The sequence below is a fragment of the Chelonia mydas genome, chromosome 1, assembly GCF_015237465.2.
Source record: "Chelonia mydas isolate rCheMyd1 chromosome 1, rCheMyd1.pri.v2, whole genome shotgun sequence".
Classification (NCBI taxonomy): Eukaryota; Metazoa; Chordata; order Testudines; family Cheloniidae; genus Chelonia; species Chelonia mydas.
Genome location: NC_057849.1, coordinates 203,060,542 through 203,086,736, shown reverse-complemented (window position 1 = coordinate 203,086,736; position 26,195 = coordinate 203,060,542). Strand labels below are relative to the sequence as shown.

Here is a 26,195-nt window from a genome sequence, read left to right as displayed (position 1 = left end):
GTGTACCAGCTCTTTGCCCATGTAGGCTCAGGGCAGCAATGTGGATCAAGCATGCGGATTGTGGTGGTTGAAGAGGCAGGGGAGAGTGACGTCAGCTCGCTCACTTGTTTGAGAGTCTTAAGGGGCCCTTCTAAATTTTCCAGATATTCTTAAAGACAGAAAAAAAACCTGCTTGAGCAGGGAGTCTTTCATGATGGATCTGGAGTTAGATCTGGGTCAGAATATATCCCAGAAGAAAGCCCTGACTCTACTCCACTTCCCAAACCCTCATGTTATTCCCTGCACCGGATAAGCTCCTGGTTCTGACTTTCTTTCCCAGCAGATATCACATACCTGCCGGCTGGAATCTGGGTACCATTTTCAGGGCTAGAGTGTGTCCTTAGTGCAGGAATGAACCAGGGTAGCAATCACATTAAGCACCCGGAGCAGGAATTAAAAATTCCACACTGCTGCGTGAAAACAGAGCCACTCTCTTCCCCAACATCAGTTCAAAACCCTCAGGCTTCTAGGTCCCCTGGACCTGATCTACACCACCATGCAGGAGACCCAGGCCCCTGTGTCTTGATCTCAGAGCTGCAGAGCCTGGGCGTTCTCGGAGAGGGCAGCATGGCATTTGGTGAGCACTCTCCCCTCCAGGGCAACATGGGCAGGCTCAGCAGGAAGGAACTCACAGCCCAGCCCCTTGTGGCCTTGATGGTGCCAAAAATACAGGGAAAACAACCCTTGGGGAAGAGGAGCTGCCTAAAGCCATGGACTTCCCCACCACCACCACCCGCAGCCCACTCATTGCTCTGTGCACCTCCCCTTCCCCACAAGCAGTGGGGTTATGTGGCCCCAGTCTCTGGATCTGCAGGCAGCCAGTGGGACAGAGACTCCTCTGCAGACAATAAGACATCTTGGGGCCATGGCAGAGGTGGAGGCCTTCTACCAGACTGGCTCCTTCCCCCAGAAGCAGCTGTCCAGGCAGCCCAGATGCCAGGAGGTGCCAGATGCTCAAGTTCCCAAGCGTTCCATACCGATAGCTCCGTAGCTGCTTCCCTCGGGGGTGCCAGTCGTGATGGGATGCGAGGTAGCCACAGTCCCGGATCCTGCAACGGATACAAACAAAGAGCTTTTGATCTGCTCAGACCCCATTTTAAAAAGAGAGAGAGACTTGGTAGAGGAGGCTCCCCAGTGCGAAGAGGAGCCCCCAACCCACCCTACATCCCTGTCCTGTTTACTGTAAAGCACAGGCCTCCTTCCCTGCCCACAGGACACATGACAAACCATAGCCCCCTTCTATCCCCCTGCCCTCCACAGAGGGGGCATCATAAACCACAAACCCCTGCCCTTCATTCCACTCAGCCCCAGTCAGAAGTGCGGCAAAGCCCAGGCCCCTCCCCTGTTGCCTCCATATTCCAGCATTGCCAACTCCTGCAATTTTTGTATGAGTCTTATGAGATTTGGGGTGTTCTCAGTGGCAATCATGAATTTCTGCCTTCAGTCTCACAATGTTTTGCCCTCACCTAAAATGGCAGCTAATTCCCATGACTATCACTGGAAAAGCCACACATGCCCTCAGCCCTCCACGTTCTTTTAGCCCAGTTAGGTGAAAGCAAGGCTCCCAGCAGGGATGGTAACGGTCTCCCATCATTAGCACTGGGACAGCTTCCTAAGACTCAGAATCCACACACACACACACTGAGTTGAGGCAGGAGAAGCTGCCCTTCAGATAACAGCCTCATCTGACTTTGCTCTCCAGGTCTTCCTGAAACACATTATCAAAGCTGTCCAGCAAGCAAAGGGAGGGATGACCCAAGACTGCCAGTATTAGCAAGAGACAGAGGAAAACTTAAGCAAGAAAATCTGTGAGGCTCTAAATCATGAAGGAAGGAGCAGCGACAAGTACAAGCCTAGATTGTGAACTTTTTTCGCCCCTCACTCATCTCTTTTGGATAATGTGTTGAGGGCAACACATTATGCAGCTGAAATGACCCAGTGAAGCCACACATGGGCTGCAGCACCAATTTACACACAGCAAAGTCAAACTGAATGAGTCCAGTCAGCCAGTCACACCCATTCTTTGGACAAGCAGTGTGCAAAGCTGATACATTTTATCCTAATGCAGAGTCACCGGGTTCTCTCCAGATACCTTTGCTAGATTTACAGGCACACGGCCTGTCTTCAGGTTGATAGGGGCGGCAAGGGGCTATTGATCCTTGTACTAGCAAGTCTAGGTGCTGGATGTCTTCTTGAAAACCTAGCTAGATTCTTCTACCATAGTATATGAGGGCCTGAAACATGTCCTACAGTCATAGAGTTTAAGGCCAGGAGGAAGCATGACCACCAGATGATGTAGTGTGATCTCCTGTATGTCACAGGCCACCAACACCACCCAGCTCCCACCCACTAAACCCAACACCTGAAATGAGACCAAAGTACCACAGAAGACTAGACTACTATGGGCCACAGGCAGAGAATAGGAGGGACTGAGGTGCACCATCACCTGAGGTGCCTGCAATGGCAGGGAAATGATCAAATGAGATATACCCAGACAACCTGGCAAGTGACCCACCCACACACTGCAGGGGAAGGCAAAATAGTCCCTGCCAATCTGACCTGGGGGGAAATTCCATCCCGACCCCACCTAGGGGACCAGTTAGACTCTGAGCGTGTGAGCAAGAAGCAGCCAGCCCAGCCCCTGAGGGAGATAGAATGCTTGGTGCCACCTCAGGGCATTGACCCATCTCCAGTCGTGGCCATCCCTAAGGCTTCAGCGGAAGAAGACTAAAAAAGCATGCTCACTTCTGGCTACTTGTTTCCATGATTTCTAACAGTGACGGACAGAGAGAGCCAGGTCCTCCCAGGCTCTACACCATCAAAAGCTCTCCCTTTGCCTGAACCCAGTTCATTACTCTCCACTGACACACTAACTTTTGTCCATTAAGCTGTGTCTGGGAGCTGGCACTTTGCCATTTTCTCCTTTATTTTCTTATTGCTAAGGGAACATTGTCCAGCTTGGATGAATTTCTGGAATGGTCCATGCAGTGCAGACAGCATGTGCAAGACAGAATACTGCACGGTGTACATCTGTGCAGGGGTGCGTATGCAGAGGCACAAGAAACCCTTCCGCTCCATGACACTTGACTGGTGCGACAAGTTATTGTAATAGCATGATTGCCAGAGTGTTAAACAGGCTGCTACAGTATTTGTCACAGGTAGGTAGGATTCAGTCCAGGATATGGCCAGGCACTGCATTTGGGGGTTGATCCCCTGTCCAGGGGCGGCGAGTTATATACACTCGTGGTGCCCGGGCTCCAGCAATATTCAGGGCCCAGGGGCCCAGCTCCACCAATGTTTGGGGCCAGGTCTCTCCCCCGGCCCCGCCTGCCACCCCCCCGCACCTCCCCCGAGTGTCCCCCGGCCCCAACTTGCTGCCCCTGCTCACCTCCCCACCCCTGCTCTGCCGGCTCCCCGCATCAACTGCTGCTGCAGGGTCCTAATGCCCCCCATTCACTAATGGCAGGGCAGGCTGACCTTACCCTGCCCTTCCGCCCTAGCCCTGAGCCTCTCCAACGCCCCAAACCCCTCATCCCCCCACACCCTAATTCTCTGTCCCAGCCCTGAGCCCCCTCCCACACCCCAAACCTCTCATCCTCAGCCCCACAGCCCTCACCCCTGCACCCCCTCCCAGAGCCTGCACCCCCTACCCCTTCCCACACACCCCCTCCTGCCCCCAAACTCCCTTCCAGAGCCTGCACCCCCTCCTGCCCCCAAACTCCCTCCCAGAGCCTGAACCCCTCACCCCCTCCTACACCCCCACCCCCAGCCTGCACCCAAACGCCATCCCAGAGCCTGCACCCCTCACCCCCTCCTTCACCCCCACCCCGGCCCCAGCCTGGAACCTGCACCCAGCACCCAAACTCCCTCCCAGAGCGCGCACCCCCCTCCCTCTGCACCCCCTCCAACTCCCAAACTCCATCCCAGAGCCTGAACCCCTCACCCCCTCCTACACCCCCACCCCCAGCCCAGAGCCTGCACCCCTCACCCCCTCCTGCACCCTCACCCCCTGCCCCAGCCCAGAGCCTGCACCCAGCACCCAAACTCCCTCCCAGAGCCTGCACTCTGCACCCCTCCTGCACCCTAATCCCCAGCCCAGGGCCTGCACCCCAGACCTCCTCCCCCCACCCAAACTCCCTCCCAGAGCCTTAGGCAGGTGGGGGGCGGGTTCTGGGCATCACCAAATTTTCTACAAACCTGCCACCCCTGCCCCTGTCCATTCCTGATCTGCCACCTTGTGAGATATCTGTGCTTTCTCCACAGATGGGAACAGTTTGTCTTCATTGCTTTTTGAGCAGACATCTTTTGCGGCTCCTGACTGCTTGAGGAAGTATCTTTCTTGCACTCCCTCTAAGCTGGGGCACTGAGACAGAAGCACTTTCCACTCCAGCCTCTCCTCAGTCACACGGGGTCACTCCTCTCTAAGTTTAGACTGTGCTTTGAGCTTCCCACTTTCCATGTCTAGTTGATGAAAACTGATACTGAGCGTACAAGGCAGCGAGTCTTTGTGAGAGTGGGATAGAGTGGGGCACCTCCAGGCAGGAGAGAAATAAGCAGACAGCGCTGCTGTAAATTCACCCACCTATTTCAGCCCCACTTCCTGGAGGCGATGTGAGTCAGTTCTGGAGATGCCAGTTTGCTCTTTGGGGAAATGTTTGCTTTGTTGGGTGTGGTGCACTTTGTGACAGGATAGAGCAACTGGTTCCTCCAGCTCTCTTCTCCCTCAACAAAGTCTGAGAGGGAGGAGGGGCCCAAGGATAAAGCCCAGCTCAGAAGGAAGGCAATGTAGAACACAAGGGAAAGGGGAACAAGGACACAGACAGGGTAGCAGGATATTCAAGAGATGGGGAGGAGAGAGGGGTGACAGGAGAGACAAGTAGTGCGAACAGGGACATGGCATTCTCAGGAGGGGAGATGGATGAGCAAGGGCTATTCCAGAGGGAGGGAAAGAAAGAGGAGTAGGGTGTATTCTGAATTGCAAGAGGGCAGGCAAAAGAGAATCATGGGAAATTCCAAGGGGTGGAGGCAACTGAGGGCAGGCCAGGAGGGGCTGGGTATTCTGAATGACAGGGGGCCAGAGTGGGGAACTGGATATTACAAGGGGAGCTGAGTGGGGTCAGGGCATTCCAGACGGAGGGAGGGAGGGAGAGGTAGGAATACTTAACATTTATTTAGCATTTTAAAGTGTTCACAGCCTTGAGAGGCACAAGGGAACCTAGATGGGGAAATGCACAGAGGGCTGAAGCGACTTGCCTGAAGCCGCGCAGTGAGTCAGTTGAAGAGCCAGGATGAGAACTTGGGACCTCCAGCCTCCCACTCCTGTGTTCATTCCTCCAGACTACGCTGCAGAGGGGAGCAACATGGGGGACAGGGGAGCAGAAAAGGGGTGTGGGGAGGCTGAGCAGGGGTAGGGGAGTGGCAATGGGAGAGGAGCAGGTAATGCTGGGCATTTGAAGTAAGGTGAAGTGGAGTAACGGGAGGGGCAAGTCATCCAGAGTGGAGGAGAAAACCTAAGGATGAGAGAACAGAGAAGGGCAGTTCCCATAATAGGGGAGAGAGAGAGAGCACGAGCGCGCACGCGCACCAAATGGCTGAGTGAGGCTGAGGGCATGTCTGATCGCAGTCTTTTATCCAGCTGATCCTCTCTCCCAGGGAGCCCAGTCCCAAACCTCCACCTTTAGGCTAAGGGCAGCTTCTGTAGCCCATGGCCTTGCTGGAAACTTCTGGAGCAGCATTGGTCTTTCCTCTCCTGTACAAAGGTGGTTGTGCATCAGATGCTCTGAGCATCTCCATCCTCTGGAACAGATAATCGGTCTCCAGAAATCTGGCTCCAGCACAGGGAGCACAAGGAAATATTGCCCCAGGCTTCACCTTCTTGAAAGATGCCCCTTTACCCTGCTGAGGTCCTGGCTTCTTGTGCTCAGAAAAAGTTCCCTTCTGCAACCATCTGGATATCCCCTCCCAGGCCCTGGATGGATTCCATTCTGCCTCCCTGAATTCCACCTGGATATGGGCACTTTTATTCTCGACTCCTGGTTCTAGTGACTTATAATGAGTCCCCCCATATGTTCTACCATATTGCAGCAGAAGCTACCCCCTGCCACAGAACTGAGCTTTAGAACCCAAGTTCTCATTTACCACATTATATTTCCTGCCCTCGTGGTTGTGAAGAGAAAACCTTCCAAACAGGACCAGAGTTAAAGCAATGCCGCATGCAGTCAGCCATCAGCCTGAACTGTTAGCTCTGAGAAGTGAATTGCCCCCATTCATCTAAACTGAATAATTAACTCAAATCCCTAATAATGCCAATTTACATTGTTGTTTACTATTTCATTCTAGTATAAAAACTTCCAGTTACATGACTGTGCTTAGCCAGTGGTAAATATTAGAGCAGGGGAAAGTGGGGTAGCTGGTTGCTGGGGTGGGAAGCTAGGTATTCAAGCTCCTCCCACTGTCAAAATGTAATTCTTTCCCCTCCCCTATGGGGAAAGGAAGGAGATGCATTCTCCCCTATGACTAACGCTTCAACTTCCTCCTAGGCACTAAACATTCAGACATAGCCTCCCATACCTCTCCAGGAACCAGAAACCCCAACTGCCCCCTATGCTAGGGCGACCAGACCTCCCAATATTAGAGGCTTTGTCTTATATACACAACTATACCCCGCCCCCCCATAAAAAGGGTACCGATTTTGCACACCTGCTATCTGGTCCCCCTACTCTACCCTACACTCACCTGCCAAAACCACCATCTTCCCCTAATGACCTCTACGATGCAATCATGCTTTGACAGCATACAAATCTGGAGCATGTTGAAATGTGGGTGCCATGTAAAGTAAACAAGACGTAATAGACGTGCTAACTGAATGAGTCATTTGCTCCTTGAGCTCTATAAACCTGACCTTTTAAAAAAAATTTGACCCAAAGTTTAGATTGGGCAGGGCACATTTCAGTCCAAAAGAAACATTCCTGAGGCTAGTATGAGCCATTGAATACACTTGTTTAGAAAGGAACAGGTGACTCAGCCAGGGAGTTATGAACGTTAATCTGCATTTTGTGCATTTTAATAATCCAGATCTGTAACACACAAATCAATAGAGCTCCTGCCGACTCTAGCTTCCTTTGCTTAAAATGGGTCCGCCTCACAAAACCATCAAACAGCACTAAGTGCCCCACCCCTCCCCCGGCATCAGCCCCAGGGACGGAATGCCCTTTGTGTTCTCATGAGAAATTAACTTCCCTCGAATTGGTTCGTCCAGAGCACGGTTATATAGCTCAATAGGGAACTCCAGCACTAAAACGCACAATTAAAAAAAAGATCCTGGGGTGAGTGGACAAGGAGAGGTTTGAAATTTACTGAAGGTAGCAGGGAAAAGCTTCTCTTTTGCATGGGCAGAGGGCGTCGCCCCTTGACACTGTAGCACAGTTTGTGAGAGGCTTACCATCCTCAGGACTATATCGCCCAGCTGACGTCTTCCTCTGAATCCTGAAAACAAGCACAGACGGTACTCCTGAAAATTCAACAAACCCTCCAGATTTCTGCCACTAGGCCAGTCTTTGCAGTATCATCTCAAAAGCAAGACCGCAGCACTGCATAATGCTTTGGAAAACAAATAACTGTTCAGGGCTGGGAAATGCAAACCCCAGGCTCCGGCTATCTAGATCTCCACTTCCAGCAATGCCTAATCAGACAGATCCAATCGAGAAAAGGCTTCACTTTCCTCTGATGCATCAGCTACTGGCCACAGTCAGAGGCATGACCAGTTATGCGATCTAATATGGCACACCCTACCCTCGGTCCTGTGTACTGGGAAAACCCACCTATCTGCTTTCCACAGCCCAGCTTCCCACACTCTGGAACCCACATGGCTTGCAAGGGATCTGAATCAGTGTAGTACACAGGAGGTAGGGTTCATGGAAGTTACTGGACAGGATCCAGAGAGCTCATCCTGTTTTCTGGCAGTGGCCAGCATCTGGAACTTGAGAGGAAGGTATAACCAACCCCAATGCACCTGGCCAATTGTGCAATGTTTGGCATGGGGCGGGGAGAAAGATTCCTCCTTGCTGAGCCCTTATGTCCTGGAACAGAAGATATGCTTCGCTTGAATCACTGCCCAAGCCGGCAGCTTGTGTAACTGCTGACACACCGGGGTTCCTTGTCCAGCACCACTTTACAATCACGCCCCGTGCTGCTGGGGCAACTAGCACAAGGAGTCTCACTGCTGGGAGCTCTTGTAGGGTAGCAACACCCTCCTGCTGCCTCACTCGCCCCTGAGGGCTGCAGGGGCTGGCAGGGATGAGAGTACATGCCAGCCACTCCAAAGAGATGTAGCCCACAGCTTCTGATCCCACTGCCAGCAAGCAGCAGAAAAAGGGGAGGAAAAAGCCATCGCTGGGTTAGCTGAGGAGGGCTGCAGGAAGCTTCGGCCTTTCTCCAACCTGCAGCAGGAGGAAGCATCTGGTGCCATCTCAAAGGCAGGGCCTCTCCCCTCAGTGCAGGGCAGGAGCTCAGGGAAGTGGGGAATCAAGGCATTGCTGAGCTGTGAGCAGGGCTTGGCCTGGCAATTTAATGGGTTCCTTGCCTCTCTGGTGCCCTGGAGGCCTCTGCTCTGTCCTGGTTATGTCGCGTTTCTTCTTTGCCCCACAAGAGAGTGCAGGCAGAGTAAGTACCAACCCACACACATGCAGCAGATGCCTGGTGTCTCTCTAGTGCCCTGGCACTTGCCTTCCTCTCTGCGGGCTGGGGCACAGGGTGCCAAACGCCCCCCCATTCCTCCCTCACAGAAGGACCCATTGGGTGGCCAGGAACTCCCATAGCCTGCTGGGCTCGGATGCCTGGCTCACGGCAGGGTGGGGCATTTCAGCCGAGAAAGAAAAAGCCACAGGCGTAGCCTGAACGTAGTCATTGTCCAGCTGCTTCACCCACCTGACGTAGTGCACAAAGGCGACGATCAGTGAGCCCACGTAGAAGGAGAGGAAGCTCAGGAAGCTGAAGAGCATGGCTTGCACGTAGTCAGACTCTGGGGAAGGAGGAACGGGAGGAGGGTCAGCTTACGGGAAAACAGTCCCCTCGCAGCTAGCATCCCTGCCCTGCTCACTACAGCGCCTCCTGCTGGTAGAGACTGTGACTGAAATAGCTGGGGGGGTCTCCCACTGCCAGTGCCCCAGACTGCATGGACTCCAGTCATTGCAAGTGCCACCATCCCCCTCCTAGACGGCATTTCTTCCCTGCCGGAAAAGGCTGGTGCTGGAACATTCCTCAGCAGATACCCCTATACCAGTCCTTGCTGTGCCTCCTGCTGGGACTGAATTAGCTGGGAGCTCCCACACATCGAGTGCCCCGTACTATTTCCTACCACACCTCCTGGTAAGAGAAGCCCAGAGTGGAGCACCTTGGAGCTCCCCAGCAATACTGGACCATACCTCAGAGAGACATTAACCTTTAATAGAAGGTACAATGGTCACTTGAAGGCTCTTTGTTCGTTGTAGGTTCCAGGTGTGGTTGCCCTTTCCTGTAAGAAGCAAGATGCACTGGATCAGAAACACATTATTTAACACTGCTGGGACTCGTTCACCTGAGAAGTAGCCCGGACCCTGCACTGTTCTTGGATGTACCCATTTCCATTTGCATGAGGCTAGAATCCTGGCACAACCGTATGGTGAACAGCCACATGTCACCATTCATGGTGAAGCCACAGGCACGGCTGGGAAAGTCTTCCCACGGCTCTTGCTCGATCCTACATCTTGACGCTAGAAACCTGTGATGCTTCAGGTGGCTGAGCCCAAAGTGTATTTCATCACCCCCCCTCCCCCCGTAAACTATGGGATTTCGCTCTCAGTCTGCGATCGGTCCACAAAGCTGCCTGTGGAACGCACCAGGAGACGTTGACATCCGTGGAGAGGCGATCAAGGGGGCTCCCTTGTTAAAGATCTCACGCTGCAAGACTTGTCCTGTATCCTTAGACAAACTTCTCCTGCCTCCCTCCAGAACGGTTGTGCAGAATGCTTCGGGGGGGGGGGGTTACAGCTGTGGATGCATTTCAGCGTGTAAACGTGTCAAATGCTTCAGGATGGACAGAGCTGGGCAAACCAGAAAATACTGCAGGGAGTAACACACCATGCTCCAGGTGGGAGAAAGCCTGGTGAACCTGAGCAGCCCATTGACTACAGTCACCCTTCTCTCACTGGGAGGAATTTTCACAGTACTTTGAGGATAAAAAAAAACAAAACAAAACAAAAAACCACCTCTCCTGTTCTGGGCTGAGCTGTCAATCTCAATGGAGGCAAACGCTTCTCCGCTCAAGTTTTAGCCAGTGTCACCCACTCAAGGGCTGGTTCCTGAGGCACTCTGGACCGCCACCTGGGTGTTAGACGTATGTCTTTTCTGACTGGGGAAGCTGTAGAGGTGCTATCAGTAGATTATTACTGATTTCCTAAGAGGAATTTTATTACAAACCTGGACTGCTCCTAGATGGCTAGGTAGCAGCTGCAGCAAAGATCATATTCTCTCACCAGTGCCAGCTACCTTAGTACACAGATCTGTGCCTCAATACTAGACTGTTGCAGCACAATCTACATCTGACAACTTTCGGCAAGACCATTTGGAATCTGAAGCAAGTGCAGATTTTCACTGAATCTTGCTGAGAGCTCATTACCCCAGTGCTCCATAATCTGCACTGGGAGGTTGCTTTCTGGCTGGTCCACCAGAGCCGGCACTTGTTAACCTGCCAGGCACACTACAAAGCTCATGGGGTGGTTGTTGGTTGTTGTTTTTTTCCAGGCATTTGGGGCAGAGATGGGTCGATGGGTGCATGGAATTGGGGATTCGATGCAGAGATTACAGACACTATGGCTGGTTGGCTTCATGCCAGTTTAATAGGTGTCCTGTGGATCTGAAATACTGCACAGGGCTTAGAGCCATGGACAGGAGCTAAGAAAATGAACATAAACCATCTTCAGGCTACAAGGGGAAGGTAGGAGTGCAACATATTTAAAATACATCTCCCCCTGCCAGGCCTGTCATCACGCCAATCAGCCACACTCTGCGCACCATACACACAGAGTGTATATCATCTCTCTGTCATACGGTCACCTTGTCCTTCCTCCTCCATGGAACACCTCCTTTCCCTCCCCTCTCCTGCTCCCACAAGGCCTGCCTCTTCTTCTCACCTACATCTTGTCAAATCCATGGCTCACCTCTACTTCCTCCTCCTCCACCTCTCCAGCAACACCACCCTCTCTCTCTCCCCCACCCTCACTCTTGATTACTTCAACTTTGACATAGAGATCCCTTCTAACCATTAGTCTCCTGGCCTTCATTTGATCTTTGATCCTGGGCTAACTGGTCCTCTGCCCAACAAGTCCTCTCCCTGCATCGTGTCTTCACTAAGCTCCCAGTGTGATTTCTCAGTCATTAAAATATCCTCTCTCTGGCCACCCCATCATTTCACTGAACATTGCAAGCCCCTCTCTCCCATTTCACCACCCATCCTGTTAATTCCCAACCCCAGCTCACATGCAACACCTGGTTCTTCTCTTCCTGTTCCTGGACCATTGAATACCTCTGGAGAAGGACCATGTGGACCATATCCTCAAGTAAGGAAGATGGCTGTACTGGAGGAGGAGGGGATGAAGTTTTAACCAGCTCTGCTTGATTATCAAGCTGACACTTACTTCTGGATGGCTCACTCATTCAGACCATGGCAGCCCCCTCTTGCTCACAGAATTAACTTTCCAGGTTTTGTTCTCCCTCTCAAAGCTCTGCACAATCCCACCATGGCCTATAACTTGTCTCCTTTTGCATTAGTCTCCCTCACACCTTCTCCTCTCCAGGGTTTTGAGACTGATGTCATTGGTATTCATTTCCTTCTCCACACTCATCTCTGTGCCTTTTTCCACACTCCCCCTGTGCATGGAGTTACCACTCTCCTGTCCTGCCAGCCACTATCCTCTCATTATTCAAATCCCCGTAAAAGCCCACTTCTTCTGAGATGCCTGTAAAAAGTGCACTTATCATAACTACTGGGTAAAAGCAAGACCTAAATGTTTCCCCTCTAGTTTCCCAGTGCATTCTATTTCATCTACTTTTCTCTTCTTCTTGGGGCACACACTGTCCTTAGTTTTGCATCTTCTACAGAGCCGAGCACACTGTTGGCATTGGCCTGCATGGGATGACTATTAGTTCATATGCATAGTATCTCTCGAAGGGCTTGCACATGCATTGACAGAGCAATGTAATTTGGGGGGGGCAGGGAAGGTTCTATCACCAGCTGAAAAAAATATTTAGGGTTTTTTTAAAAAATTTCTACTTTCTTCCATGTCTACAGTGGATCAGGTTAATAATTACCAATCACAGGAACCACTTCCTTGCTTCCAAACTGTCATTTCAACTCTAGGGGCTGGCCTGATCCTGTGTACAGATACAGCTCCTGGATCCACCCCGCAAGATTTGCAAGAAGCTCTGGGTCTGCAAAGGTGCATTCTACCCAGACTCCTCCTTTGGGATCTCCCATTTCCCTTTGTTTCAATGACCCTTCCTTGCAGTGGCTCCCTCTGACGTACAGCACTGCCATTCCACAGGAGGGCCACGAACAGTAACATAAGGTGTTCACCCTTCCCCACCCCCGTGGTGCACTGTGCCAGTCCCCTAGTTCATCTTACCCTTGATAGAGGAAGGCACAGAGCCCCCGCAGGCATAGTCCTCTGGCTTTATGACAAACACAACAAAGAACTGCTCGCCTGGGAAGTCCTTCTTCTGCACAGAAACAAACAAGAGAGAACTTTGTGAAAAGCGAGGGAGGTCAGGGCTGCAGAGGAGGAGTCTCCTCTCCCATGCCAGTTAAAGGACTCAATGTAGTTAAATGCCTGGTCTAGATTAGAAAAATTGCACTGATCTAACTACATCAATTTTTTTAAAAAAAGTGATCTACTTACACTAGTCAGTGGTTTACAACTTTTTTTCATTTGCAGGCCCCCAAAAATTTGGAGTGAAGGTGCAGATCCCTTTGGAAAGCTTAGACATAGTCTGCAGATCTCTAAGGATCCACAGACCACAGGTTGAAAACCACTGCACTAGAGCAAACCCCTAATAAAGACACACCCTGGTTTGAGCCTCACTTGCGTGTAAACTTCACTTAAATCAGTTTAGCTTCAGTGAAGCTCAAACCAGGATAAGTGTGCCTATATTAGGGGTTTGCACTTGTGTAAGCTGATCCATTTTAAATCAATTTAGTACACCAGTGTAACTTTTTGAATATCGATCTTGCCATACACTTAGCACTTTACATTTTCAAAGTCCTGTTCTAGCACACATTAGGAGAAGCAGAGCCAAGATTAAAACACAAGAGTCCTGGTTTCCAGACCTGTGCTCAGCTCAGTCCACATTGCCTCTGTAAGCAACTGTTCAACCAGTCACAAGCAAAACATGCCACAAAGGGTACAACTATACATACCAGGTATGTTCACCTGCAGTATGAGAGTTACACTGGACTAAGGCCTGGTCTACACTACAGAGTTAGGTCGACGTAAGGCTGCTTACGTCACCTTAGTTATGTCAGTGCAAACACAACAGCCTTGTTTCCACCGATGTAAGTGCCCTACTACACTGACATAACTCCACCTCCCTGAGAGCCATAGGGCTTATGTTGATGTAGTTAGGACAACACAGTGTCTGCGTAGAGACTGCTGGTTACTTAGATTGGCTGTTGGCTGTCATTCCTCCCAGCTCCATGCAGTTCCCTGCCCGGAGCCTGGCTGCCCCCTCCAGCTCTCCACTCCCCACTGAGAGCCCAGGGTGGGGCAGCCGGGCTCCTGGCAGGGAGCAGGGCATCAGAAGGGCCAGCCCAGTCAGGTTCCCAGCAATGAGCTGAGAGAGGAGCTGAGAGCCCAGGTACTCAGCTCCCCACACGGCCCTTCTTAAGTCGGTGGAAGCATTCCTGGTGAGGACGTGCACCACTGACAAGAAGAAAGGTAGCGTGGACATGACCCACCACAGTAATTAATGCCATGGCTGTAAGTCAACCTAATATAGGTCAACTTAAGGTTGTAGTGTGCCATTACACCAGGATACTGGCACGCCTCCCATGAGTTATAAAGCAGGAAGTTGAAGTGGTGAGTCAGGTGGGAGCGCACAGGGACACTAGAATGAGAAGCATGTTGTAAACCAGAGAGCCGGTTAGCGTTCCTTTAAGCCTTCAGGGCAAGATTTTTCAACACTGGGGGCCTAAAGTTAGGCTGCTAGGTCTATATTAAGGCATGTAAATTACTGGCCCGACTTTCAAGCGTACTGAGCACTTGCAGACCAGTTTATTTGACTGGGAGCTGCAGGTGCTCTCCACTCTTGAAAGCCAGGCCACTGATTCAAATGCCTAAACACCAAACCTAGCAGCCTGTGATGGCTGATCATCAGGAAGGAGCTAATGAGAGCCTGTGGGCTCAGTCAGCCCCACCCCGTTGCAGACGTGCAAAGTGTCAAGCCTGGAGAGAAAAGAGGAAAAAACACTGCTCAGCGGTGGCTAACTGGGAGAGAGACTGGGCCTCTTGAGCGAGCCCTGTGAAAGAAAGCCTGGCTGGGGCCAGAGCCTAACCAGATTACATTGATTCAAAAGGCCAGAGGGGACCATTGTGATACTGACTGCCTTGAAGCTGCCTGGAAAGCAGGATCAGCTGGGACAGGGCCTAACTAGAGATTCCGAAGGAGCAGAGCCCCTTTGGGACAGATAGGCCTCATACAGTAGCTTTGTTGTTTCTCATAACTAGTCTGGATCCCCTTTGTTTTGGGACCAGCAGAAGAGTCAGCTGGGGAAAAGACTAAAGTAGGCTTGCCAACTTCCCAATTGCAGAAAACTGAACACGCCTGCCCCACCCCCTCCGGAGGCCCCGCCCCTTCTCTGATGCCATGCCCCGCTCGCTCCATCTCCCCTCCCCTCCCTCCGCTGCTCACTCTCCCCCACTCTCGCTCATTTTCCCCAGGCTGAGTGAGGGCACTGGGGTGGGGCCAGAAATTAGGGGTTCGGAGTGTGGGAATGGGCTCTGGGCTGGAGAATAAGGTGTGGGAGGCGGTATGGGCTCTGAGCTGTGGGTATGGGCTCTAGGGTGGGGCCAGAAATGAGAGGTTCAGGAAGTGAGGGGGCTCTGGGCTGTGGCAGGGGTTTGGGTGTGGGTGTGGGGGGGATGAGAGTTCCAGCTGGGGGTGTGGGCTCTGGTTTGGGGCTGAGAGCTTCAGAGTGCAGGAGGGGATGCGGGCTCTGGGAGGGAGTTTGGGTGCGTGAGGAGACTCAGGGCTGGGACAGAGGGTTGGGGTGTGGGAAGGGACATGGGGTGCAGGCTCCGGGAGGGGGCTCAGGGCTGAGGCAGAGGGTAGGGGTGCAGGCTCTGGGAGGGAGTTAGGGTGTGGGAGGGGATTCTAACCTGGGGCAGGGGTTGGGGTGCAGGAGAGGACTCAGGGTGCGGGCTCTGGGCTGCAGTTACTTCAGGCAGTTCCCAAAAGCGTCTGGCATTTCTCTCCAGCTCCTAGGTGGAGGGGCAGCCAGGAAGCTCTGCGTACTGCCCCCGTCCTCAGGCACTGCCTCCGCAGCACTCATTGGCAGCAGCTCCTGGCCAAAGAGAGCTGCGGAGCTGGTGCTCAGGGCAGGGGCAGTGCGCAGTGGCCCCATAGCCACACCTCCACCTAGGAGCCAGAGGGAAATGCCAACTACTTCAGGGAACCACGTGGAACCAGGGCAGGCAGGGAGCTTGCCTTAGCCCTACTGCGCTGCTGACCGGACTTTAAATGGCCCAGTCAGCAGTGACCAGAGCCTCCAGGATCCATTTTTGACTGGGCGTTCTGGTTGAAAACCGGATGCCTGACAACTCTACTGTGAAGAAGGACTAGATGCCAGTCACAGTAGGAAACAGCCCAGGGATACAGAAGAGGATCTGAACAAACAGATCTCCTCTGCTTCATACAGGGTCCCTGGGCTGCAGCTCAGTGCAGAGGGTACCTACCTGCCCACCTAGGGTAAAGTGTGAAGACCCTGGAGACAGTGGCTGGCAGGCTCAAAAGCCTGAAGTTAGGACACATACCAGAAATTCAGCCCTTCTGTTGAGATTACCCATAAAAATAGGTCCCCTTTTTTGCAAAGCAGCATGTGACTGGCTCAAGCACACAAAATGTATTCTAGGAGTCAGTCATTTCTTAGAGAAATAAGAAGGAAATCTAGAACTTGGGAGACTTCCTTGTTCCTAAAACCAGCTTTCCCACTGACCTGCTGTGTGGCTTGAGGCAAGTCACCATCTCTCTCTGAAACTGGCTCTCCATTTGTATTAAGATGTGGGCCATGCTATCCAAAAGCACAGGAACCCCTGATCTCGAGCACCAGTATCCCACAGATAAAAAGATTAAGCAGAGAGGAGGCACACAGGGTCACTGGAAATTAGCACTGACAAAATCAACATCTCACCTGTACAGTGATGGCAGCTTGCTTTGTCATGGACTGGTAAACACCATTAAACTCCACATTGTGGTCCAGATCATACACAGGACACTAAAACAGACAGAAGTAATAAAAAAAAAAAAAATTGAAAAATCCAACTGCATTTTTGAGCCAGGAGGAGCACAAACTGGCTTTCCTCGATAGGCCTGATGTGGAAAAAACTCCCATAAACCTAATAAAAATTCACTCCTTTGGGCCTCCAAGTTGGCTTTGTCATCTTCCCCGCACCTCCCCACCAGGGCTTCATGAAGAGCACTGGAGGAGACCAGCCTGGAGTCCCACAGGCAGCAACCTCCGCGGCATACAGGGGCTAGCGAAGCTGTGCTGCGAATACCAGCCATGGCCAGGGCTCAAGTGGTCTCTCTCAGCAAGGACCCAGCTTCAAACAGCCAGGTTATTTACTCTGAATCTCTCAGTTGAAGGCCCCGATAAAGCAGAGGGGAGAAGACATTTGTTATAGCAATCTAAGCTGCTCTACTATGAGTCTAGGCCTGGTCCTCATTTTCCTGTTATCCCCAACCTCCTCATGACAGACCCCCTGGCTCCATGTTTCCCCTTTCTGTACCTGCCACGTGGAGTGACAGTCACACGTTTGACCGCATTGTCGCCCTCTCAGTCATGTCATTTGAAAGGCCACTCATGAGCAGGGCTGCAGGCCAGGATTGTTGTTTCCACTTCATCACCTCCTCCCAGCTACTAGAGGCTGCTCTCAGGGTTTCAAGACTGCTTCCTTCACCTCTCCCTCCCCTATTCACTGCTCCCTCACTCTGAGTGTGCCTCTCCATCCTGCATAGCAGGGCAGGAAGGGAGAAGAAATAGGTGGCCCATACTGCTGCTTCCTGGCTCTGAGCAACAGCAAATTCCACCTGCAGGAGGCAGTCATGGCGTGAATGGGAGAGGACCAGAGGGTACGAACTAGAATTCAGGAAAAAAGATTGAGGGGGGAGATTGGGCCAGAGGAAAAGGGGAGGAGAAAGGATCAGGTAATAGAGAGAGAGGGGGAACAGTGACCAAAGAAGGTTGGGAGAGGGAGAGGGATGGCGAGAAAGAATGGGGGGGGAAAGAAGACACCTCATGTCATCTCTCTGTGCCTCCATTTACCTATCTGTAAAATGAAGAGAAAATGGTACTGTCCAACCTCCCAGGTAAGGAAAAGCACCTTCAGATCTTGGGATGGGAGCGTAATCATTAACTTGCTCACTACCCTCACTAACACTGGTAAAAATATCACCTGAGGAGCTACTTAGAACTCAGCAGCTAGTCCTTTCCCATTCATTCCACAGGCCCTTCACCTCCCTTCAAGCTCCTCCTGTATTGTTACTCTGCAGTACAGGCCCCCGAGGCTTTCATAGCTCTACTGGTTGAAATACATCACACATGGTGATAGAGGTAGGATACCAATGCCCAGAGCCTACACTCTAGATTATCTGCCATTGCAGGCTGAGAGCCCCCTCTCTAGACTTACCACAATATCCTGGACGGAGACAACAGAACAGGGATAGACTGTTTCAGATACCACCTTGATGATGATGGAATCCACATCTGGAGGGAACTTGTACAGAAAATACTGCAGAAAAAACAGGATCAGTGCTCCCATTTGTGCATTACAGTTCAGGAGTCCCTCTGCCACTGGCTCCAGAACATCCCCAAAAGAACAGAACAGCCCCCTGTATCTAGGCTGAGAAATCAGGCATGGAAAGCTTCTGCAGTCCAACTAGTCACTTGGAGTTCAAGTGTTTTGAAAGGCCTTTGTATTCCTCTCAATGGCTGGCCAAAGATACAGACTGCACCAGCCCCCCTACGCACAGAGTTTAACCCCAGATACCTCCATGGCACCAGAGTTTCAGCAGTTTCAGTTTCAACTCCTGCTCATCATAATACTCCAACATAATACAATAATGTTTTTAAAAAGGTGGGATTTTATAGTAAAGTGTTTTCAATGGCAACAATTGCCTCCAGCAGTTTCTGTACGATTTAGAACGCCATTACATAGGCAGGGGAGGGGCGGAAGCCTGTAGGCTATAATTGTGACTGCCTAACATTTTCCTCTGGTTCTGACTTAGCCACAAAAAAACAAAAAAAAAAAAACCAAAAAGTCAGTGATTGCTTCTTTCCTCTGGCTGATTTTTGAAGTTTCAGGGAGATTGGGTTCGCCATTTCTGAGAATGATGTTAGGGTAGCTTTGCCAATGCTAACAATTTTTTCCTAATTTCTTTGAAGAACTGTAGTGCCTCCATGCTTTGGAGCTGGGATTCGAAATTTGGCTAAGGGATAGCCCTGGAGTCACAGAAGTACCTTTTTCTATCCCCATGAAAAGTCATCCAGATTTGGCCAGAGGATAAGCCTGTGAAAATTGCCAATTGCACAGGCTAAGTGCAGGGTGTTAGAGACTGGCTACTAAAATCTCCAAACATTCCAGCTGCACTGAGCATGTTTCCAGCTCTGCATTGCTTCTTGCATGACCCCAGGCAGTACACAGGCAAAGCACCAACTGCAAGATAAACCCACAGCCAAAAGCAAAGGGTAAGTCATGCTGGCCTGTGATCCAGCGGACTATAAATTCTAATCTCAGCTCTTCCACGGATGTGTGTTAATAATTAAGTTCATTTCACAGCCCTTATATATGAGCAAGCCTTCGTACTCCTATCTTTGGAGACAGGCAAGAATCATTTCCCTCACAAAGCAGTTTTCCTGCTTCCAATTTTGAGCGCAAAGCAGAACTGAACCAGAATTTTTCCAAGTTTTCCAGTTTCTGTATCCATTTTACAGACAAGAAGGGCTTACTGTGAAATGAAAATATGTCTGTATTACAGCTGTAAATCCTAGCAAATGCCACTTGGAAAATCAGCTGAACCTGTTCCTTCAGATCTATGCAGAGTCCCTTCATTCTGGCCAAAAACCACAAGAATCTGCAGCTGCCTGCCGACAGAGCCTGAGAACCAGTTACACAGACACCCCACCTTCAGCAGGGGTGGAAAACTTTCTACTCCTCTGAATGTAAAAGGGGTGGAACAGCCCCCTGGGTAATTCCCCAAGTACGGAATTAACATAGGACTAACATAGGAAGTCTCATAGCATCCTCCTGAGCAGTTCCCAGCACAGGGCTGTTATGGAATTCCTGGGCGATGCTCAGGAACTGCTTCCTATGAAGCCAGTTAGGACTTTGGTGAAGTCTCCTCTCTGTGAGCAGACTGTTTTTAGGGCATAAAGCTCACACAGCTTCCACCTTCCTGTGTCTGACCTCAGAGCATTTAGCATCCTTTGCCCCTTTGTGCGCTTCCCACAGTGAGTCCACACAGGCAGGGTCCTGGGGAAGCCAGAGGGTCCGGCCACCCCAACTTCGCAGTCAGACATGACTCTTAGCCAGCCAGTAAAACAGAGGTTTATTAGATGACAGGAACACGGTCTAAAACAGAGCTTGTAGGTACAGAGAACAGGACTCCTCAGCCGGGTTCATTTTGGGGGGCAGTGAGCCAGACAACCACGTCTGTCACTTCTTGTCCCCAGACAGCTTCCAGCTGACTTACTCTTCAGCCCCTCCTCCTCTGGGCTTTGTCCCTTTCCCGGGCCAGGAGGTCACCTGATTTCTTTGTTCTCCACCCTCTTTAGCTATCACCTTGCAGGGGGGAAGGGCCCAGGCCATCAGTTGCCAGGAGACAGAGTGTCGGCCATTTAGGTACATTGGCCCTTTGCTCTGCAACAAGTACACCCCCTTATCCCACCACTTAGAGGCTTAAGAAATGCATCGGGGAAACTGAGGCACCCCTACAGTATTCAGAGGAAACATTAAGAACAGTCCCACTTCATCACAAGGGCATGCTAAAATGGGTCACTTTTTGTGGAGTGATTATCTACAAGCGCTTCCAAAATTTCCAGGAGGAAACCTGTCTTGTAGTTCCCACTGTTCCTTTCATAGTTGCTCACCTCCTGGCTGACTGCTGCTGCATTTGATCTAAGTAAACACCTTTTAACAGCTCTTTTCCTCTGGTTGTACGAACGAGCAATGGACTTTACAACCAAGAAAAAAATAGTGAAAACAGTTAAAGGGGAAACCATTTTAATGGGAATGTAACTGAAGTGTTTCTTAACATCAGATATGAAACTTATTTGCTCTAGTTGCCCTGTAATTTCTCATAGAGATTAGTTATGGCTCGTCAGACCCACACCACTCAGACACTCAGTTCAGAGCATAAGAGCGGCTATACGGGGTCAGACCAAAGGTCCATCCAGCCCAGGATCCTGTCTACCGACAGTGGCCAATGCCAGGTGCCCCAGAGGGAGTGAACCTAACAGGTAACGATCTAGTGATCTCTCTCCTGCCATCCATCTCCACCCTCTGACAAACAGAGGCTAAGGACACCATTCCTTACCCATCCTGGCTAACAGCCAGTAATGGACGTAACCTCCATGAATTTATCCAGTTCTCTTTTAAACCCTGTTATAGTCCTAGCCTTGTTCTTTGAAAAAATTAAAACAGTAACCTTTCCCTTATCTGCACACCTTAGTTGCATAATAAAACACCTCTCTCACTTGCAATTTTATTAAATTCCTTTCTCAGCACTTGGGAAATGGGCAGGAATTGAGCACTAAGGTCACTGAGCACTTTTTGTTATAGTTGTATTTCCTTTTCTTGTTTGGGGTTATTCTTGCATTGCTCTAGATTGTAAAAAGAGTCTAGGTCAATTCATTCAATACTTACTTGATTTGATTTATAAAAATGGTGGTGTGCCAATTAAAAGGCACCCATCCTGTGTTGTATAAGAACATAAGAGTGGCCATACTGGGTCAGACCAATGGTGCATCTAGCCCAGTATCCTGTCTTCTGATCAGAGCCGTCGCTAGGGGACGGCGAATCGGGGCGACCACTCCGGGCCCCACGGGCTGGCACAATTGTCCAGCACTAGGTGGCAGGTGAACCTGAGTTTGTGTGGGGGGTGTGTGTGTGCAAACCGGTCTGTTTGGGGAGGCACTGCCTCCTCCAGGCTCCACTACCTGCCCCCAGCACGGTTGGTCCTGGAAGTGACATCACTTCTGCCCTGGGACCCACACCCCCTAGGGACGGCCCTGCTTCTAACAATGGCCAATACCAGATGCTTCAGAGGGAATGAACAGAACAGGGCAATTGCCCAGTGATCGATCCCTTGTCGTCCAGTCCCAGTATCTGGCAGTCAAAGGTTTAGGGACACCCAGAGCATGGTTTTATCCCTGACCATCTTGTCTAATAGTCTTTGATGGATCACCTATCCTCCATAAAAACATCTAATTCTTTTTTAAACCCAGTTTTGGCCTTCACAATATCTCCTGGCATCGAGTTCCACAGGTTGACTGTGCATTGTGTGAAGAAATACTTCTTTATGTTTGTTTTAAACCTGCTGCCTATTAATTTCATCAGGTGCCCCCTAGTTCCTGTGTTATGTGAAGGGGTAAACAACACTTCCTTATTCACTTTCTCCACAGAAAGTGGAGAAACTTTCATGATTTTATAGATCTCTATCATATCCACCCAGTTGTCTCTATTCTAAGATGAACAATCCCAGTTTTTAAAAAAGCTTTCTTCATATAGAAGCTGCTCCATACCCTTATTCATTTTTGTTGCCCTTCTCTGTACCTTTTCTATTTCTAATATATCTTTTTTGAGTTGGGGTGAACAGAACTGCATGAGTATTCAAGGTGTGGGCGTACCATGGAATTACATAGTGCTGTATAATATTTTCTGTCTTATTATCTCTCTTTCTTAACAGCTCCTAACATTGTTCGCTTTTCTGACTGCCGATGCATATTGAGCAGATGTTTTTGAGAACTATTCACAATGACTCCAAGATTTTTCTTGAGTGGTAACAGCTAATTTAGACCATATCATTTTGTATGTATAGCTGGGATAATGTTTAAATACTTTGCATTTATCAACATTGAATTTCATCTGCCATTTGTTGTCCAGTCACCCAATTTTGTGAGATCCCTTTGTAAAGCATTGCAATCTACTTTGAACTTAACTATCTTGATTAATTTTGTATTGTCTCCAAACTTTGCCACCTCACTACTTCCCCCTTTTTCAGATAATTTATGAATATGTTGAACAGCTCTGGTCCCAGTACAGATCCTTGAGGAACTCCACTATTTACCTCTCTCCACTGTGAAGACTGACCATTTATTCCTACCCTTTGTTTTCTATCTTTTAACCAGTTACAGAAGGATTTTACTCTTATCCCATGACTGCCTACTTTGCTTAAGAGCCTTTGATGAGGCACCTTGTCCAAGGCTTTCTGAAAGTCCAGGTACACTATATCCACTGGTTTCAGAGTAGCAGCCGTGTTAGTCTGTATCCACAAAAAGAACGGGAGTACTTGTGGCACCTGAGAGACTAACAAATTTTTGTTAGTCTCTCAGGTGCCACAAGTACTTCTGTTATATCCACTGGATCTCCCTTGTCTACACGTTTGTTGGCCCCCTCAAAGAATTCCAGTAGATTGGTAAGGCATGATTTCCCTTTACTAAAACTGTGTTGACTCTTCCCCAACAAATCGTGTTCACATAGGAGTCTGATCATTCTGTTCTTTACTATAGTTTCAACCAGTTTGCTTGGTACTGGAGTTAGACTTACGGCCTATAATTGCCATATTTGCCTTTGGATCCTTTTTTAAAAATCAGGATCACATCAGCTATCTGCAAATCACCTAGTGCAGAAGCGGATTTAAGCAATAGGGTACATACCACAGTTAGTTGTTCTAAAATTTCATATCAGAGTTCCTTCAGAACTCTGGGGTGAACCCCAACTTGTCCTGGAGACTTATTACTGTTTAAGTTTATCAGTGTGTTCCAAAACCTCTTCTACGGACAGTTCAATCCGTGGACAGTTGGGACAGTTCCTCAGATTTGTCAACTAAAAATAATGACTCCTCTCCAGTAAAGACCGATGCAAAGAATTCATTTAGCTTCTCCACTGTGGCTTTGTCTTCTTTGAGCGCTTCTTTAGCATCTTGATTGTCCAATGGCCCCACTGATTGTTTGGCAGGCTTCCTGCTTCTGATATACTCAAACTTTTTTGCTGTTAATTTTTGTGTCTTTTGCTAGTTGCTCTTCAAATTCTTTTTTGGCCTGCCTAATTATACTTTTACACTTGACTTGCCAGAGTTTATGCTCCTTTCTATTTTTCTCATTAGCATTTGACTTCCAATGGTTAAAGGATGCATTTTTGCCCCCAACTGCCTCTTTTACTCTGTTGTTTAGCCATGGTGGCATATTTGGGGGTGTCCTCTTGCTGTATTTTTTTTAGTTGGAGTATACATATAGTGTGAGCCTATATTAGGGTGTTTGTTAATTTTACTTTAGAGTCAGGGTGCCCAGAACACCATTTTAAAAAATCTCGTATGTTATCCACTGTGAGTAATGGACTGCAGTTCCATCAAAGATGGCTCAGGGCCTGATCCTCAGCCCTCTAAATTCAATGAAAAGATTCCTGTGGACTTTAATGGGCTTTGTACAAGTGCCTAAGAAACTAACAGCACCATCTCCATGTTCCTAATGGTAAATAAAAATTATATGAAAGTGTCCATAGAATAATATAAGAAGCCTGATGGCAAAAAATGGATCAATGAGGATTCCTGGAAAGAGAAGACTACTTTGACTTAATAGGAGCTACTACACATGGCAGAAAGATAAGAAGAGGGGAATACTATAATGCCTGGCTATAAATAATAGAAAAAGGACAGACGAGGCCCAAGAGGCAGGGAAATATCACTGTATCTAAAAAAAAATCCATAGTACCTAATGAGAGAGTTTCTGAGTAGAAAGAACCATATAATAGTGTCTGCCAGGATACAAACCCAAGTCATCTAAATGCAGATGTACCAGTAAGGCTATAATAGGAGCCTGCTGGTTAGGAAGAGGGTATTTGACACAGTCTTGACTGTGATGAGTGAACAGATTCCAGGATGCTGCGGTTTGGAAAGAACAGTTATCTGCAGCCAGCGGACCGATTTTCCACTCCAGGGATCTGTTGGCAAGCATCTGCAGATTGGATCTTAGATTAATTGGCACTATTTCCAGGGGGTGGACTTCCCCACTCATCTTCAGAGAGAAGCCCTCTGAATCCCCACATCCATAGAGGTGGCTGGTTTTCATGGCTAAAGAGAGCTGCTACAATGATCCTCAGTGCTGTGAATTAGAAAAATCTGCTTGTGCTGGCATAGGCAGCAATGGAAAACCCCAAATGGCTGCTGGCCTGGACGTTCCAGATGTCAGAGGGCTGACTGAACCAAGAGTCTGTACCTATCAGTGAGTCATGATTTCATCAATCGGAACATCACCTTCCGGCTGCAGCTAAGGTAATTGTGCTTAAAGTGTTCAGTGTTGCAGCTCTGGGAAGGGATAGCTCAGTGGTTTGAGCTTTGGCCTGCTAAGCCCAAGCTTGTGAGTTCAATCCTTGAGTGGGCCATTTAGGGATCTGGGGCACAAATTGGGGATTGGCCCTGCTTTGAGCAGGGGGTTGGACTAGATGACCTCCTGAGGTCCCTTCCAACCCTGATATTCTGTGATTCTATGATAAATAGTGAGCCGGGACACTCGGGGGAAGGGGTGCATTTTTAGTACCACCGGAGGGGAGGGGGGAGGCACAGACCCCTTTTTTAGTTGCTTTCCCTGGGGAAGAGCAGCCAATCCGGTCTGCTGCAGGAAGCAGGCAGAGCTCGCCCCTGTCCCCTCAAAAACCAACATCATTCCTCACAGGAGGGAGAAAGGAGCAGGCTCCACTCCTTGTGAGCAATGGGGACAGGATGGTTCCCCTGCTCCTCCCTCTTCCTCCTGGTAACGCTCAGCTTGGGAAGTGGAAGAGGGGATCCTGCTGCAGCTCACCCTCCTCTCCCAGGCCTGGCGGGGGAGAAAGAACCCCAGGAGCTGCAGGGGGAGCAGAGACGATGGTGGGGAGGAGCAAAATTGATTGCTAGGCAGAGCTATAGGCAGACAGACACCCCTCCCCTCCCCACCACTTTTTTTTCAGACCACTCAAGCGCTGGTAGCGGTTTGAAGTCTGATGCATCCTTTGCCGCTTTGTCTGCACTAGAGAACTGACTGCATCTCAGCAAATTGTAGTAGAGTGACTGAACCAATGTAAGTTGCAACAGTGCAGAAGTCCATACTGGGCACTCTGTTCCAGCAGCACACAGCGCCGTGAATCCACACCCAGTGCAGGTTGCCGGGCCTGTGGAGTGTTGCATTCATCCCACAGCAAGGTATGATGTCTGTTTGCACCAGTTCACATTTCTGGTTTGTTCAATTGCTTGAGCTGAATGTCTTGTGTGAGGGTCGGCACCTGCTCCAGGAGGGGCAGAGATTATGCAGTGCTACCCCTTCACTCTACCCTACAGATGCCACAGCAATGGACTAGGTTGCATCCTGAGAGGGAAGTGGGTTTGATCCTATAGCTCTTTGCCATCTCTAACTGCTAGGATCACACTGGAACTCATTTGTGTGTGAAAAGACACATGCAGCTGATGTCACGTAGGGCTCCTGCTTACCTGAGGCTGAGAAGGGCTGGCAGTGAAGTTAAAGGCTTTATCTGTCCTAAAAAAGATAGAAATAAGTAGGGTGAAGACTTTCTAAAGCTCACAGCATAAATGCTCCAACACACACACAGCATCTTCAGAGAACTGCTCTTCAAAGCTGCATTCATGAAGCACAGGGAGACTTT

At 49.8% G+C, this 26,195-nt stretch overlaps 1 protein-coding gene across 5 annotated transcripts in view; it reads right to left on the bottom strand.

Annotated features, from left to right (window-relative positions):
- SIDT1 (SID1 transmembrane family member 1) overlaps window positions 1–26,195 on the bottom strand; it is an 83,864-nt gene that overhangs the window by 23,972 nt on the left and 33,697 nt on the right. For 4 of the 5 annotated variants that reach the window (XM_037909979.2, XM_037909988.2, XM_037909994.2 and 1 more), the window contains exons 4-11: window positions 26,023–26,068; window positions 17,976–18,077; window positions 16,478–16,561; window positions 12,699–12,792; window positions 9,479–9,550; window positions 8,965–9,058; window positions 7,481–7,524; window positions 1,017–1,088 (exon numbers count right to left, since the gene is read on the bottom strand). In XM_037909979.2, coding sequence (XP_037765907.1) covers window positions 1,017–1,088; window positions 7,481–7,524; window positions 8,965–9,058; window positions 9,479–9,550; window positions 12,699–12,792; window positions 16,478–16,561; window positions 17,976–18,077; window positions 26,023–26,068 — 608 coding nt within the window. The remainder of the gene's footprint in view (window positions 1–1,016; window positions 1,089–7,480; window positions 7,525–8,964; window positions 9,059–9,478; window positions 9,551–12,698; window positions 12,793–16,477; window positions 16,562–17,975; window positions 18,078–26,022; window positions 26,069–26,195) is intronic. The other variant, XM_037910012.2, reaches the window with a different exon arrangement.